The 16104-nt window shown below is 39.8% G+C and overlaps 1 protein-coding gene across 1 annotated transcript in view; it reads right to left on the bottom strand.

Annotated features, from left to right (window-relative positions):
* The window catches only part of LOC133987653 (putative helicase mov-10-B.1), a 17500-nt gene extending 13528 nt beyond the window's left edge, over positions 1-3972 (bottom strand). Inside the window, exon 1 of the mRNA XM_062427097.1 lies at positions 3736-3972. Within this exon, the coding sequence (XP_062283081.1) occupies positions 3736-3972 (237 nt within the window). The remainder of the gene's footprint in view (positions 1-3735) is intronic.
* Between the last annotated feature and the right edge of the window lie 12132 nt (positions 3973-16104).

Here is a 16104-nt window from a genome sequence, read left to right as displayed (position 1 = left end):
AAGTTACCACACAGTGCACATTACAGCCATCTCATTTCACAAAACATAAAGTGCATAGAAGTAACGTAAAGTGCCCAAACATAAAAAAACAAGGTCACAACCATGGTCACAACAGTCAGGATGTCTTATAATACAGGTTCAAACAAAAACAGACTGGCCGTAATCCTTACAATATGGGAGCATATCAAAACAAATAAGATGATATAACTTAAATCTAATGTAAATAATATGGTTGATGAGAGCACATAACTTAACAGTATCTTTAATAGATGTGTGTGGGCAGAGAGAGAGGGAGAGAGAGAGAGAGAGAGAGAGAGAGAGAGAGAGAGAGAGAGAGAGAGAGAGAGAGAGAGAGAGAGAGAGAGAGAGAGAGAGAGAGAGAGAGAGAGAGAGAGAGAGAGAGAGTCCTGTCATGAGCTTTGAATGTCTTGAGTTCAGATGTTCTGGCTCAGACATGATGTCATTATAGAGGTCAGGTGGTTGAGGCCAGGTGAAGACATTCTTCCCACCCAGCTGTTTCATGCAGCAGCATTAGCATTCACACATGCTTCCTTGTTAGAAGATGGCATCTTTATTTTGTTTGACTGTTGTAGTTTTGTTTATATTAGTAATGAAATAACAGAAATGTAAATAATCATATTTTGCAGATGTTATGTTCGAGTAACATTTCTCATTTAAATTAATTATTGGATTTAAAGTGTATTTTAAAGCTAATGTACATACATCTTTAATTAGCATAATAAACTACTGATATCTAACAAAATTAGCATAATTAAATACTGATATATGACAAAATTGTCCTCTAACAGAAAGGCTTTTAATAGGACTCAAATGATGTAAGCAGTTATACGATTTTGACATTTCATTTTAAAATCAAATTTGACACCTGTGTAAGCACATGGCTTTGAAATGTATTTTTTTAAAGTAAATATTCATTTTAATGAATTATGAATTAACCATGTTTTTCTAGGGTTCCACCATGGGGCATATAAACTGAGCAAACCTGACTAAGTCCAAAAAAAGTCAGTTCATGAGTAAATGTTAAGAGCTTCTACCCTTGTCAGGCAGCAGTTGTGATCATCAGGGCTCCTTCTCTGTAAAACCACTTCCTGTTATAGGGTCTTCTTCACAATTTTAACAAAATGGCCTCTTAAATGGTGGTTATAGAAACTTCATGTGTGACATGTGACTTGACATGATTCCCCAAATTATATTTAATATTTAGAGCAATTGTATTCCATTAACCTTTATTTGATATGAAAGAGTAATAATGTAAGATTATGCAAAACTAGTTCATGCGTTTTATTGAGAATGTGTGGGTTTTTTAGTAAGTATTTGGTTCAAGTTTTTATGGTTACACCACATAGACATTTTTGCCATAATCCTCTAATATATTCTCTCAAAACGGATTAAAAGCAGTAATTTTATACTTGGTCAACAAGAAATGAATGTGTGCAACATATTCATGTGTTTATTTTCAAATCTTAACCCTTTTAAATTTGACTAATCCACATGGAAACAAAAAAAGGGAGCCTCTTTAAAGCGCCGAAGTAAGCTGCAGCTCCCAACAACCTGAGATGTGAGCAGACATGACTTGCAGCTCCCTCATATTTTCATGGGTAAGATTGTGAATTTATGCTTAATCTAACTTGTATAACAATAAGGTTTAGAGGATTGGATGTACACAAGGCTGATTCCATCACTTTTTCTAGATGAGGTTTACACATTTACTGGTAAAGATACAAACGTCTAAATTCTGAGAAGACGTCTAACACATACAAGAAGACAAACATTAGAATACTTATATGCTTGTCCACTGCTTGCGACTGGCTCCCTGGTTTCTTGTAGAAATGTGCTAAGTCACGCCATGGTCATGCTCTGTTGTGTTCAGTAGTAGTTCAGCTTTTTGTTCACTCTTAAGTATCAAATTGTAAACAACAGAAAATATACAACTTCACTGCTTAGGTGGTAGGTTTGGATGGGGTGAGTCTCAGATATAACAGGTGGACAAGAGAGTCAGTATGAGGAATTCTGTAATGGAAAATATGACTAAATAAAAGGGAAATTGTGCAATTGGAAGCCTGGATTTAAACATAAACCTACTTGTTGAGGATTAAGCTGTGACTACCAAAGACCTTTACAGTATATTACAATGATTTACTTCCTCTCATGTGGTCAGGATTTGGGAATAACAAATGTTGTGCCACTCATAGTGCCGCTGTTAACCCACATAACTCTCCACTAGGGGTCTCTCACTCCCCAGTAATATGACAGTACTTGAACAGGTAGAGTACATACAGTACTGTAGCCTGTGTAATGTCGACAGCTTCACTGGTCGGGTGATGAAACTCAATTTCAGTTATTTTGCAAAAATTCACAAATCTGCATTAGGTTTTTGCAATGTTGCAAAGACCTAATCTAGATTTCTGTGAAAGATCATGATATATCAGGTTAGCGTCATTAGGTATATGATATATAATGGGAAAGATATATCATGATCTTTCTAGCAAACAGTCCATCCCAAAGGTGCAGTGCACACATACAGTAAACTCAATTCAAGTCTTATATTAATTAAAGCCAAATGTTTTATCTGGAGTGAATAAGTGAGAGTTCAAGGTGAGTCTTTAACTGTGCTTTAAATAAATCAGTAATGCTGGAGATGGAATGATTTTTGAAAACCTGATATCTTATTTCAACATTTTTGGATAACTGGCAACTGGTAAATAAATTAACTGACAAATATAACTTTTTTATCTTTGTGGGTGAAATGGATCTTGCAATGTAATACAAAGTAATAAATCAAGCTTGTAGCAAGTACTATTTATATTAAATTAATGTAAAGGAAAAAAAGACAAAACTTTTGTATCAAGTCTAACAATGCAAAAAACAACATTCTGTCACAGTGTTTTTTTAATTTTACATTTGACAAAGGTTGTTTTTATATTTGATTACATTACTGAGATTCATATTTTCCTGGTAACTGAGTTTTTGTCTTGCAATTGACAAAAAGCACTTCGTTAAATAAAAACGTCAGTCAAACTTTATTTTCAAGATGCCTTTGGATAAGATCAACCAACAATTTTTATTTTTGTATTTTCTATTTTCTCAGTGAGAAATGCTTTAGTCTCTCAGAAAAAAAAGCTTTTGCCTTTTTTCAATCATTAACTGATATTTTATGTCAGCCAAAGACCCAAATCTTTGTATCTAAGCTTTCACAACCTAATGATGCTATTAATTAGTAATTTATTAAACATAAAACATGCACCAATTGCAATATCATTATGTATGCAGTATGTTGTTATAACATACTTTAAGTCAACAACATAATAGGTACTTTCCTGTCATTTTTAATTTAATTGATTTCAATGTAATCTAAATTAATTTTAATAGTCATGTCTGCAATTGACCTATATCAGTTATTCATATTTTCTAACAGTAGTGAATGTAGATAATAAAAAATTTTCAAATTTAGGCCTTTTAAACAAAAACTAAAAGTACAGAAGTATAACAGTAAAGGTAGGGAAAGAGTGGATTTTTATCCACCTCACAAGTACCCTTCTGCTTAGACTGTATCCATAGATTCCTCCCACACTGTCCAACCATCTCTTTCTATAGCTCTCTGTCTTCCCCTCTTTCTCCCACACAGACCCAAACCTCAACTTCTTTAATCTTTCTCCATGTGTTACCCATATCATCGCTTCTCATCCCTTCTACCCTCTCTTTCAACCCCCTCACCTTCCTCTTGGCTCCCGACAACTTCCCAGCTGGCCACTTGTGAAACATCCCAGTGGGTAAGTTCAGAAGCATGTATCCCAGGGCTTGTGGACTGCTCTCTGTTTGCCAGAAGGGCGTTGCAACCTGCCAGTAGTTGGGTCCAGGGAACAGCTGCATCTCCAGTGGCCAGGGCTTTGCACTACTTGGACGGTTGGTACGACCTCCGCTACCCTCTCTGAGGGGCTCGACATGCGTCATTCAGGGAAAAGGTGGAGTATGACAGGTGAACAATGGGGAAAAATATGCCAGATAGAAGAAAAGGAAATAAAAGGAAAAATCAGTACAAAGGAGACAGTGTTTTCTAGATAGACGTGGATAGATGGACCAACCACTAGCAGGATCACACAGTGGAACTAAGCAAGAATCTGACCACAAAGACTAACAACACAATTTACTGACTAACAGAATTAATATTTTATATGGAAGCAATCATCGTAATAGGAATAGACAGCAAGATACTTTTAACATAACCCATTTGCCCACCAAAAAGTCTAAATACTGAGCTTATCTAACATTCGGCCTGTGTTTGTGTTTGTTTTTTCCTTGTGAAAGGGGCAGTCAGCTCGCCCGTAATCCCTCTATCACACATTCCCTAACACTCTAAGACACTAACACACACATACACACACACACACAACCTCCACGACCCTGGCTGGCCAGAGGCTAACTCGTAAACAGACCAGGCATGGTGTTTATCCCTCACAGCAAGAGGGACCGTCGCACATAATGTTGTCCGTGCCTGCATGTGTGAGTGTGTTGACCACTTTAACTGTTTCTAGTTTTACTCCCTTGAGGCTGTTTGTTGTTTATAGTGAGAAACACTGACAACAGGCACAGACTTCACTATGTAAACTCAGTGTGAAGGCAGAAGCTTAATCCTAAGTGGTTCCCACACTCAGCATTACTATATGAGACAAACTCGATAAACTAAAGGATCATAAAACGCCCCCAACACACTGTGTTCTTGCTCGAAAATGAAGTGTCAAATTTGAGTCAAAATAGCCCAAACCAAACTCTCAAACAACAACTTTACAATCTTGTTTAAAGCTGTGGTAATCATACATATCTGACTTAATCTGAGGGATGTGCTGTGTTGTCAGGTGTTTGGGCAAATGCTGTACTGTACCAATGAGCTGCCAGTCCAGAGGAGCTTGATTTATTGAGGTTTCCAGGTCAAGTGGGGATCAAGGCTGATCCTGATGCCGATTAGAGCCACTGAAACGATAGGGTCAAGACAGACAGATCTAAGAGTGGGTGGAAAAATCACTCTACCACTCGTGGTACCGACACGTATGACACATTGTGTCCATTATCCAGCAGTCTATCACTGTCATATGAGTATTGCGTTTAGAACGATCAATAAAAAAAACAACACACAGCCTTGTGATTCAGACTGATTGCCAGCAGAGTTGCACAAGCAGTGAAATATGACTTTTTTCTTCCATTAGCGGTGATGGAGCAGACTCTGCCAGGTGAGGGCCATCCATCTACATTATAATGTCATGATGAGATTGCCTCAACTGCAAGGGAAAGAACAGGCTCCCAGTTGAACTCCCAGGGTAACAAGACATCATAGTATTGCATCCTTATGTGGTAGATGCAGTGTTATGTGCACAGAGGCTGACCCATTACACTCTGAAAATGTTCAGTGATTTTAATTTTCATCTCTCCATAAAGCACTTTGTTGTTTTTGAATGTACTGCATAAATTAATTGACTTGACATTTTCACTCACTTACTTATATCTATATAATGTTCTCTGTATATCTGTACATTAGACATCTTGAGCATGAAAATATCATCTGAGATACATGAAGTTTTATCATATATCTTACCTGCTTATTCACTGTGTCTCTCAGCTTACATTAAGAGAGAATAGTTTAATGTCTGATGCTTGAGTTGTTTGAGGCAGAGAAAAACAGACTCCTTCACCTGATGAAATTATTAAATCTGCTCCCTCCAACAGACAAACACACACAAACACAATGTGCCACTATCATGCAATTACTGAACACATTTAAAACAAAGCATGCTAATATATTCGTGCCCACCAGCAATATAGGGAATCTGGCATTAAGTAACAGTAAATTTGTTTTATCTGGAGCATAAGCATGGTCCTTAACTCCATTATGTTGTTTCTCTTGGGGCCAGTTATGCAGTCAGACCTGCACAGCCTGAGTAGGCACCCACTGAGGGGAGGAGATGGCTATCGGGAGCCACAGGGCAGATGGGGGGACCGTTTTTATCGATGCACATGCTGTAATGGGGTCTTCCTGTGAGGGGGCCCGAGGAGTTTTTTATGTGTTCTTTTCCTGTGCTGTGTGTGTGTTGTGTGTGTTTTGTGATCAGACAAAGTCACTGTGGGCCATTAGGCCTCTGCACGCATGCATTCTAACACACATCTGGATATGCTTCTGCTTAACAGTCATACCTACATACAGTCTGGCAGTCCATGTGACCTTTTAAATACCAACTAAGCACTTTTAGATAAAGCCAGTTAGACCTTTCATCTGGTATATACAACTAACAGTGAGTGATATCTGCACAGACACACACAAACACACACACACACACACACACACACACACACTTGCCACCTGCTCACATCATGTCACCCTGCTTGCATGCTTTACAGCCATGATTTCCTATACATAACAAATTGATGTGCTTAGTATCTGCAGCCGATATACTGTCGGCTGTTAACAGAGTAATCAGTAGAAACAGTATGCATCTCTGATGATGCAGCCTAGGAGTGGGCATGATGTTAAAGTTTGGTTGACATATTCATAAAGATTTTACAGCTGTGTTTAGGAGAGACCTTGTCTGTGAGGCCTGAAGGCTTAACGTAGCGATGTGTCAGCTGCTCAGCATTAACCCTGCACAGGTGGGGCACACCCATTCACACCTCTTCTTAAAAAGTGAGTTAACTCATCGAGGGTTGAGACAATAGATCGCAAGAGGCAGAAAGAAACAAATGTCAGGATTCAAAAATCACCTGGCCGGCTGTGATTTATACAGGAGTAAGACTTGGATCGGGGTCTGAGGTCCGCGGAGGGGCTCTAATTCTCTTGCTCTAATTCAGACCAGCCTCCAGTCAAAGTAACAGTTAGCAGCTCTGCGGTCTGTTAGCTGGCATGTCATGTCATGTGTGCCTGTCAGTTACACTTGGTGGTTTCACGCAGTGTTCTCAACAAGCTGTCTGTGGTGGGACAAACCGCGTCAATCAGACCGCGACCTGTATTTGTCTTCTATTTGGTGGTGGTGGATGACAGCTTGAGAAAAATTGCAGACCAGCACTGGAATGATTTGGATACAGTTAGTACAGCCAGACCATTAAACAGTATCGACAAGGAGGATACTGGCTTTTATTATATAATAGATATTGGCTATTCACATTGTCCACCAGAGAAGATTGAATTTTATGTGCACTTTTCATAAATTTACTCAGGTTTTTGGGAAACCCGATACATTTAACCCAGAGCTTCCCTCTTGATTGAGGAAATCATAATTTAATCCTTGTGGAGGAATCAGAATGAATATACCATTTCAGTTTCAGTTTATACATAGTCGTCTGATCAGAACAGTCCTGTACATGAGAGAGAGAGAGATAGATAGAGAGAGAGAGGGAGAGAGAGAGAGAGAGAGAGAGAGAGAGAGAGAGAGAGAGAGAGAGAGAGAGAGAGAGAGAGAGAGAGAGAGAGAGAGAGAGAGAGAGAGAGAGAGAGAGAGAGAGAGAGGGAGGGAGGGAGGGAGAGAGGGAGGGAAGGGAGGGAGGGAGGGAGGGAGGGAGGGAGGGAGGGAGGGAGGGAGGGAGGGAGGACAGTGTGAGGAGAGGGCGCAGGCAGAAAAGGGCAGCCCACCCATTGGAGTCCAACATGCGGAGGGCAGATGTACAGGCGGCCGTACAGGGCTCCTTTCAGAGTACAAAAGGTTGATCTAAATAAGACCCAGCTGATGTTGCTGTTTTCTCCTCAGCCCCAGCCTTCTTCCCTCTCTGGTCCTCCGTCTCTCACTATTCTTTGTAGGCCTCTTTTACTAAATTCTCTCGCACCGTTTGACCTTTGACTCTGTGCCCATACTTTTTTTAACACACCCCACCCCACCTCCTTTTGTTCTGCTCAGAGTGGGTGTATGTGTGGCAGATCTCAGGGGAGCAGGTAAAGTATAAATCTATAGCAGTTCTGACATCTCACAGTCTCTGGTTCCCATTTGGTCTGATGCCCTGCAATCAGTCACTCCTCAGCTCTCCTCCTTCGCTTTCTTTCCTGTTCATTGTTCTCATTCTGGAGACGTTTACAAAACCTTGTGAAGTTCTTTGTGCTGAAAGTGGAATTAATATCCCACACTTCACAAACACCCCCATCCAAATCAATGGTATCTACACTAATCATCTTTCCCTTGTATTTCACTCTGCCTTGTGTGCAGCTGTGTTTAAACTGACATGAAGTCTTAATGATAACATGAGCAGACTGAGTGAGTATTGTTGCTGACACAGCTCGCAGCAGCAGCACAGCTCTGTTCTCTCATCTCCAGTCATATCAGCATGATCAGTGAGAATGTGTGTTTCCCCTGCTAACAGTCTGCTACAGTGCACGTAAGCACACACATACACTGAGCGAGGAAAAGAGTGTCTGTTTCAAATCCCAAAGAGAGCAGGCTGGTAAGGCAGTCATGGATTTACAAGACCTTTCATTAGTCGCTCCATGATTGCTCATGTACAATTCTGTCACTGTCATTTTGGGTCTCTTGTGCTGCTCCATCAAATCAGATGAAGATGGAATAACGAGAATTACCCATACTTACATTTTGTAGGATTAACAAGTACTCAAACTCTTAAACTTTACAGCACAGCGCACTTTTAAATATACGATGAGCAAGAATTACAGGAATAATAATTTGTTGCTTGGAGTTTGATGAGAAGCCAGGAGACAGTTATTTTAGCATAAAAACTGGAGGTAGCCTGGCACTGTCCAATGGTTTATAAATAATCTGCCAACCAACATCTCAAAGGCGCTGTTTAGTTCGGCTGAATTGTACTCTGGTTCATTTTGCACCTTGGGAGAGCAAATTAACTACAGTATATATTTGAAAACACCCTAAAACTCACTTTTTATAAAGAGTACATGTCCTTTGTTTAATTTGTTAAAAAAACTTTTAACTAAAAAATGTTGATGCCAAAATACTCCTGCACCTCGCCTAAAACCACAACTTGTCTTTTTACGCTTTGTTTTGAGATACAACACCTTAATTAATAATAAAGCGGACTGCCTTTGAACAATCAGCTTTTTCATTTACGGTCAATAAATGTTGGAGTGTGCTTCCAGCTGAGCTTAAAACCTGCACAGACTCTCATTATTTTTCCCATGGTGCCAAGAAAAGGCTATTGGGCAACCAGTCAAGTGAACATTGATTTCACTGTGTATCAGATTTTATATTGTAATGAACTGTAATAATAATGGGTGAGTGTGCTGGTATTAATATGTTGATGTGTGTTTTTAAATTTGTCTGTATAATTGTTAGTGTGATAGAAACAATGTAATGGTGTTGCATGTAAATGAATCTTTTTACTAGTATCTGGTGATGGTTCTGTGTTTACCTGCCCAGGGCCCACAAACAGAAATTAGCTGATAGCTATATCTGGCAAAATCATCACTTCTCACTTTGAGATTAATGTCTTTGTGCATGGTCCTTATTTAACCCTCTATGGTACGACGTTGCCATTTGGCAACAAACCCATTTTAAGCCTTCTACACACAGACAATACATCCCCAGTTATGATGCAATGAGCAAACTGTCTCCCGATTTCTGCTTTATATTCAGTGTACCAACATGAGAATGGTACCAATCTTTATCCAACTTTGGAAAATAAAGCAAATAAGTGTATTTCCCAAAATGTCAACTCCTACCCTCACTGCTATTTTTCCGTAATTTCAATACGACATATATTATTACAATGAATTGTTTTTGTTTGGAACTCAAACATAATCACAAGGATCATTGAAGTAGCTGCAAATGTGGGTGAAGTGTGTTGGGGAAATTTATGAATTAGTGTCAGGTGCAATTACGGTTATGGGGAATGGCCAAAGGAACTTTGGGAAGATTGTGGGGTTATGAGAGGAGGGGCCAGGATGCTAAAGGAGTCTGAGTGAGTTAAAGGGTTCAGGGTGGGAGAATGGAGAGAGAGAGGACCACCAAAGAGGACGTTGGAGTTCGATTAGAAGCACATGGTGAGACGTCCAGGCATTGCAACATTTTTTGTGTGAGGATCAGACTTGGTTGGAGCAGTCGGACATGCATTAGATGGCTCTCAGGGGAGGGTGGGCTTAGATATCTACAAATACCTCTCGAACCTACAGTAAGTGGGAAGTAACTTAGTAGATTTATTCAACTACTATACTTTTGAGATACTTGTACTATATTTGCGCATTTCCATTTCATGCTACTTTATACGAAAACTCCACTCAATATGAACTCTCTAATAAAGTTTACATATCAGTCACCAGGGCCATTTTTATGGAGATTGAGAACTTGCACTTGTACGTAAATACCTTTAGCCAATAATACTTGCACTTTTACTCAAGTTGGAGATTAAATACAGGTCTTTCACGTGTAATGAATTATTTTTAGACAATTGTATTTACTAACATGAAGGAGCTGAGTACTTCTTCCCCCACTGCTTACAGTAAACTGCAACAAGGTGAAAGAATGAGTCCTCAAGCTCTGACCCTCAGCTGAAACCTGGCAGGGACAACCCAGGAGAGGTATCCAGGCTCTTAAAACAGTCCAGGGGTTTATCTAAGCCCCTGTGTATCTCGCTGTGTGTTGGATCTCCAGGAACCACGAGAGGGCCCGTCCATCACAGTCAAAGATAGCAGAGTTTACTGAGAGCTGACACAAGGGCAACATTTCACTCTGACAGTCCAGGACAAGTGCCAGCCTGCTGCCAAGGATATGCCAGCTTTTACTGCACCGCTTCAACTGGCTACAACACAACTATTGTTAAAAGATGGCATGAAGTCTGGTGTTTTTCACCAAGAAAATGTATTCATTTTGCTGCTGACAGTCTCTTGCTGTTTTTGTTTTTTTTGACACCACACTGGCATACATAAAGGCTTATATATAGAGCTGGTAAACCGGTGGCACTATTTCATTCTGGGCAGACTTTTGGAAAGTACCAAACACTCAAGATCTGTCTGTTCTGATGGAGTTTCGGTCAAAGATTTGAATCAACATGTTTGTATACTGGTGATATTCTATGAACATTACCTGGTAATATCAATAATACAAACGTTATTGAAGTGCTGTCCATCCCACCCAAGCTGAAAACAAGACAGCTGCTTTGTCCAGGATTGAACATGGCAGGAAATTGAAGGCCAGAGACAGATTCACAGGGCTTCAGAGTGTTTCAGACATGCCTGCTGGGCTCGGAGGAACACACAGGATGAGCTGGGTTTGATCTCAGTGATTGAAACTATGTGATAGCCTTTATCATGAATCCTCTTCTCCACTTGCTTGTTTGCGTGTTGCTTCTAACCCTGAGTTCTTCTCAGATGATAAACAGTTTTTCCTAATGAGGTTGTTACACTTAACACACATCAGTTAGGCACTGATTACACACCAAAAGCATGTTTCAAGTGTGTGTCAGCAATTTCATTTTCACCAGCAATGATGACGAGGACAGCCTGATCAATGACTCACGATTTCAAGCAACCACCATGTGTCACAGAGTGTACAGAGATTTGTTTGGACGTCTGGATGTAGAGGTAGTCTGGTCCCTTGCTCGTCCATGAGTGTTTGTTTATGCCGCATAAACTATCTCTTACATCCTGTTGATGAACTCATCTCAGCATCCTCATTTTGTACAGTAGCATATTTTCACATTAAATTTGTGACACAGACTTAACATGTACATTTGAATTGAAATATAAGAATTCTGACTAATAAATTCACACTGTATAGATACTCAAAATACATTTAAAAATGGTGGTTGTTAAATAATTACATAAATAATCATTCTCCTTAGTATTTCACCCAGATAGAGCTATAAGGTGAACTTCTTTTTTTTTTTACTCTTAATATTAACGACACCCCCCACTTTCACTTAGACATATTAGCAGATACCTGGCAGACAGTTATCCACAGGGCTTTAAGGGTTTAATATTTTGTATAGAGGCTGTTGTTACTGTTTGTGCCAGGTATACTAGTCCCTGTCTGAGCCCCTTGATGTCTGTGGAGTTCAATAGGGTTGGTACTGGAGAGACTGGGACTGGTGGGGGTGACCACCATGCTGGAGTCCTACCTCCCAGTGTGGGTGTGTGTGTGTGTGTGTGTGTGTGTGTGTGTGTGTGTGTGTGTGTGTGTGTGTGTGTGTGTGTGTGCGTGTGTGCGTGCGTGCGTGCATATGCCTGTGAATGCCTGCGACTAAACCGCATTTGATTTTTATACGCTTGTGGCTAACAGGAGCCAGATGTAGCTGCCTCCAGGGAGCTTACCATCGAAACAGCCATTTATTTCTCTTTTTCGCTCTCTTTAATGAGATGTGTGCATGCATGCTTACATGCATACTTGTGTGTGTATATACATTTGAGTAAAAACAGCCAATAAGCCACAACAGCATTTTGCATTATTTATCTAGAACTGGTATGAGTTTACTTGCTTGTTTAGCTGTGCCAAAGACAGGATGTGTCCTGTTCAGATGACCGAGCGTGAGAGTGAAGAGAGCCATGATTTCATCACATAAAGATAAATGAGAAACAATAGATCAGGGTGTCAGAGCTCTGAGGACTCACAGTTCTCTGGACGCTCAACCTGGCCCTGAGACAAGAAGATTCATGAAACCTAAGTGAGAGGTGAAGTAAGAGCTGAACACACACACACAAAGACGAATAACATGCACTTATATGGTCCAAATCCCTCTGAAAAAAAACCCAGGCATCATGATTGCAGTTCATTCATCAGTCATTCACTACTAATTACAGACAATATTGAAGTTACTGTGCCACAGTTTTCAAGTTTTTCATCTGCACGTTTACATACTGTAGATGAAAACTGAAAAAGAGAGCAGGGATGATAAAAACAAAAGAGCAGCGATCGAGAGTGTTAATTGAAAGCGAATGTGTCTGTGCTGGCTGCTGGTCAGAGATGGGCTGTGGTCCCAGTTGGCTTCCACTTCAAAGGCCCTACCCGCCTGTCTTGAGCACACCTGCAGCCGGTTAAACCCTGCTCTCATCACTCAGGGCGTGGAGGGAGCTCTCCTACAACTTGAAGCCCTCACCACACAGCCTTTTGCCAAAGGCCCGTAATGGCCCGCACTCAAGAATTCAACTTAAAACACCAGGTAGCCCATACAGCTTTCACGACAGAGCTGAACGTCAATCATACAGTGTGAGTGCTCATAGAACATCCACAGCAGGGCTCCTGCAGCTTCAACCAAAAGGTCTGTGCCACCTCCATCACAGGTCACACAGGGCTCATATAACCTCAGCCATAAGGTCTAGACTGAGGGTTTCATGGACCCCCGAATATATACAAATTAGTCACACAGAGAGCTATTAAAGAAGTGCTTTTTTTCTGTACTTGTGTTCTGTTTGATTTTTAATTTGTATAACTGAAAAAACTATGTGGAGACATAATGATGTTGAGGGGAAAACATCTTGCATCGTATATGCTCAAAAGAGTTTCTATCCACAAATATCCAAATGTCTTAAATTGATTTTATATTCACCTGGAAAATTAATTTATTAAATGCAATGACCATTATTAAGGATTTTACTTCCCTCTCAATATGGCAAATAACCATTTTCTCACCTACACAGTATTTAGATTTTGGCCAACTCAGAAAAAAGATCAGATCATTCACCATAGCTTGCACTGGACAAGCTTGTATCCTAAAGATGATAGTCCATACTTCCCATTGAAAAAAGTTCAGTGTGGCTCACAGAGATGAGACATGTTGTCCAGTGTCATAAAAAACATACAATAAATTCATTCACACTACACTAAGAATGTGGTCAAAGTATTCCTGATCATATCTGAGTATGATGTGGGTGATTGGATTCACACTGGATTGCAATTTGTCCAGTTCTAATAACATTACCTGAGATTAATTTTAATATCAGGTCCAGACAGTTTTTCATTTTTCTCAGGTTCTGCTGAAACTTTTTTCAAGGACTCAAGTCTGCCTTAATACACCGTAAAAGGAGAGAAATGTGAAAGGACGGTAAGCTTTAAGAGACCAAACAAACACTAAAGAGGTTTAGGATTTAACCCGGACCACAGTTTATTCTATGGGCTATACAGTAATCAAAGCACAAACATGCATATGCAGACACAACCAATATCAGTTCTCAGTTACTGTGCCTCAAGCCCTCTTTGATCCTGTAGCCAACATAGCTCTTTCCCAGGATGCCTCTTTGTCTTTGACCTTCTGGACACAAGTCAAAGTTTTTTCTCTGATGTTTTGATGTACTTTTTTCTTACCATCTGATTGCAACAGAACAAGCTGTAAACACAATAGTGTCATAAAACGTGTAATGTTGTTAGCAAACAGTTGCCTCTTACACATCAAGCAGACGATGAACAACATTAACTCTCTTTTGGTGTTGTGTTTCTGACAACCTGACGAACGTAAAACTAATATTCACTCTTGTTTTAGCTCTGTTTTGTTCCCCACTAACTTCTAAGAGAAATATCTGGATGTATGTATAGTTAGTGCGCACTGAAACCAGGTTCCTACTCCTGTTGGAAACAAGATCGATGAGAGTGGTGACAGTGAACCACAGTATTTAAATTGCAGAGTTCATCGCTATCACACCACACATAATCATTTTAGTCATCGTTAATATAAAACATAATAAATACTTAGAGAGTTTTATGGTTACACCCAAAACTACAGGGATTGATGACATTTTCATCACTCTGCTTTGCCATTCAACTATTTCCAGTTTGAAAGACAGAAATTGGGAAGGGTAAGGAGATTCAGTGAGGACCAAAAGTCTGAGACCACATTGAAAATCTCATAATATTTTCATATAAACATGGAAATAATCAGAAAGTTTGAGGATTCAGAAACATTAAAAACAAAAGAAGCTATGACGTAAAATGAAGAAGAAATATTTCAAATTCTGTACTAGTTCTATGTTAGCAATCAAAATACAATCAAACAATCAAGTCTGGGGGTGTTATACCTACTCTGGAGTTGGACACCTGCACCACTCCATTCTTCAGACATGGAGTGGTGCGATACCCTCTGGGACATGCAATACCCTCTGGTTTGCATCTTTGTGGAGAAGGGTTCATACTGCAGCAGGATAACGACAACAAACACACCTCAAAGCTTTGCAAGAACTATTTGAAGACCAAAGAAGACCAAGGAGTCCTAACTGATATGCACTTTCTTCCACAGTCATCTGACCTCAACCTCATTAAGGCACTTAAAGACTGAGAAAGCCAATCGTTCTGTGACATCCCAAGAAGCCCTTCAGAGCATTGTTATATCATGCTGGGATAAAATGGGTCATCAGGTTTTGCAAAAACATGTGGAGTCCATGCCATCTCGAGTGCATGGTGTCATTAAAGCAACTGTCTATTCACTATTCATTTACTGTCTATTTCAGTTGTAAATGTTGTTGTAAATGAAACAGATTTTGATTGTATGGCATTATGAGACTGGAGCCAACCTGACAAATAACACATTTTTGCTTTCATCTGCATATGCACACATTTGTGCACATACAATCCTCTCTCTGAGTCTAATCCTAAAATAAATTGTGAGTGTTGTGATTTGACTTTTTGACCTCATATGGGAGTTGTTTGTTTAAAATTCTGTCATTTTCAAGCTTGATTACAATCCATGTTTTGGGGCAGTCTCTAATATGAAAGGTAGCCCTATCACTGACTTAATATAACACACACATACTGTACAACACACATTGACTTTTTCAGCCCCTGAAAGTAAAAGAAAAACACAAGCATCCACCCATAGAAACTTAGGTAGCTTTTCTGCCACAGTGATTTAAATCTCGTTTTAGGGGTCCGTGTAAAATTAGAAAGACAACATAAGGATCAACTTTTTAAGTGTTTAATTCACTGATTCACTGTCCACTATGCTACCTCAGCTAGTTACCATGTGACCGGCTGCCCATGACCTGCAGTGTACGTCACACAGACAGTTCCCTACTAAAACAGGAAACTACTCAGCACAAACTCAGTTCCACTCAGGGGGAGCAGGGAGACACTGTACTGTAAAAATGACCAGCATCCATAAAGGTAAATTTCTATTTGCATTATTTTTTGAAATCACTCTGTACAATGTAAGTGTGTGTAGGAGTGG

This window comes from Scomber scombrus, chromosome 10, assembly GCF_963691925.1.
Source record: "Scomber scombrus chromosome 10, fScoSco1.1, whole genome shotgun sequence".
Taxonomy (NCBI): domain Eukaryota; kingdom Metazoa; phylum Chordata; class Actinopteri; order Scombriformes; family Scombridae; genus Scomber; species Scomber scombrus.
The sequence above is the reverse complement of the archived record's forward strand: the minus strand, read 5'-3'. Positions and strand labels throughout refer to the sequence as shown.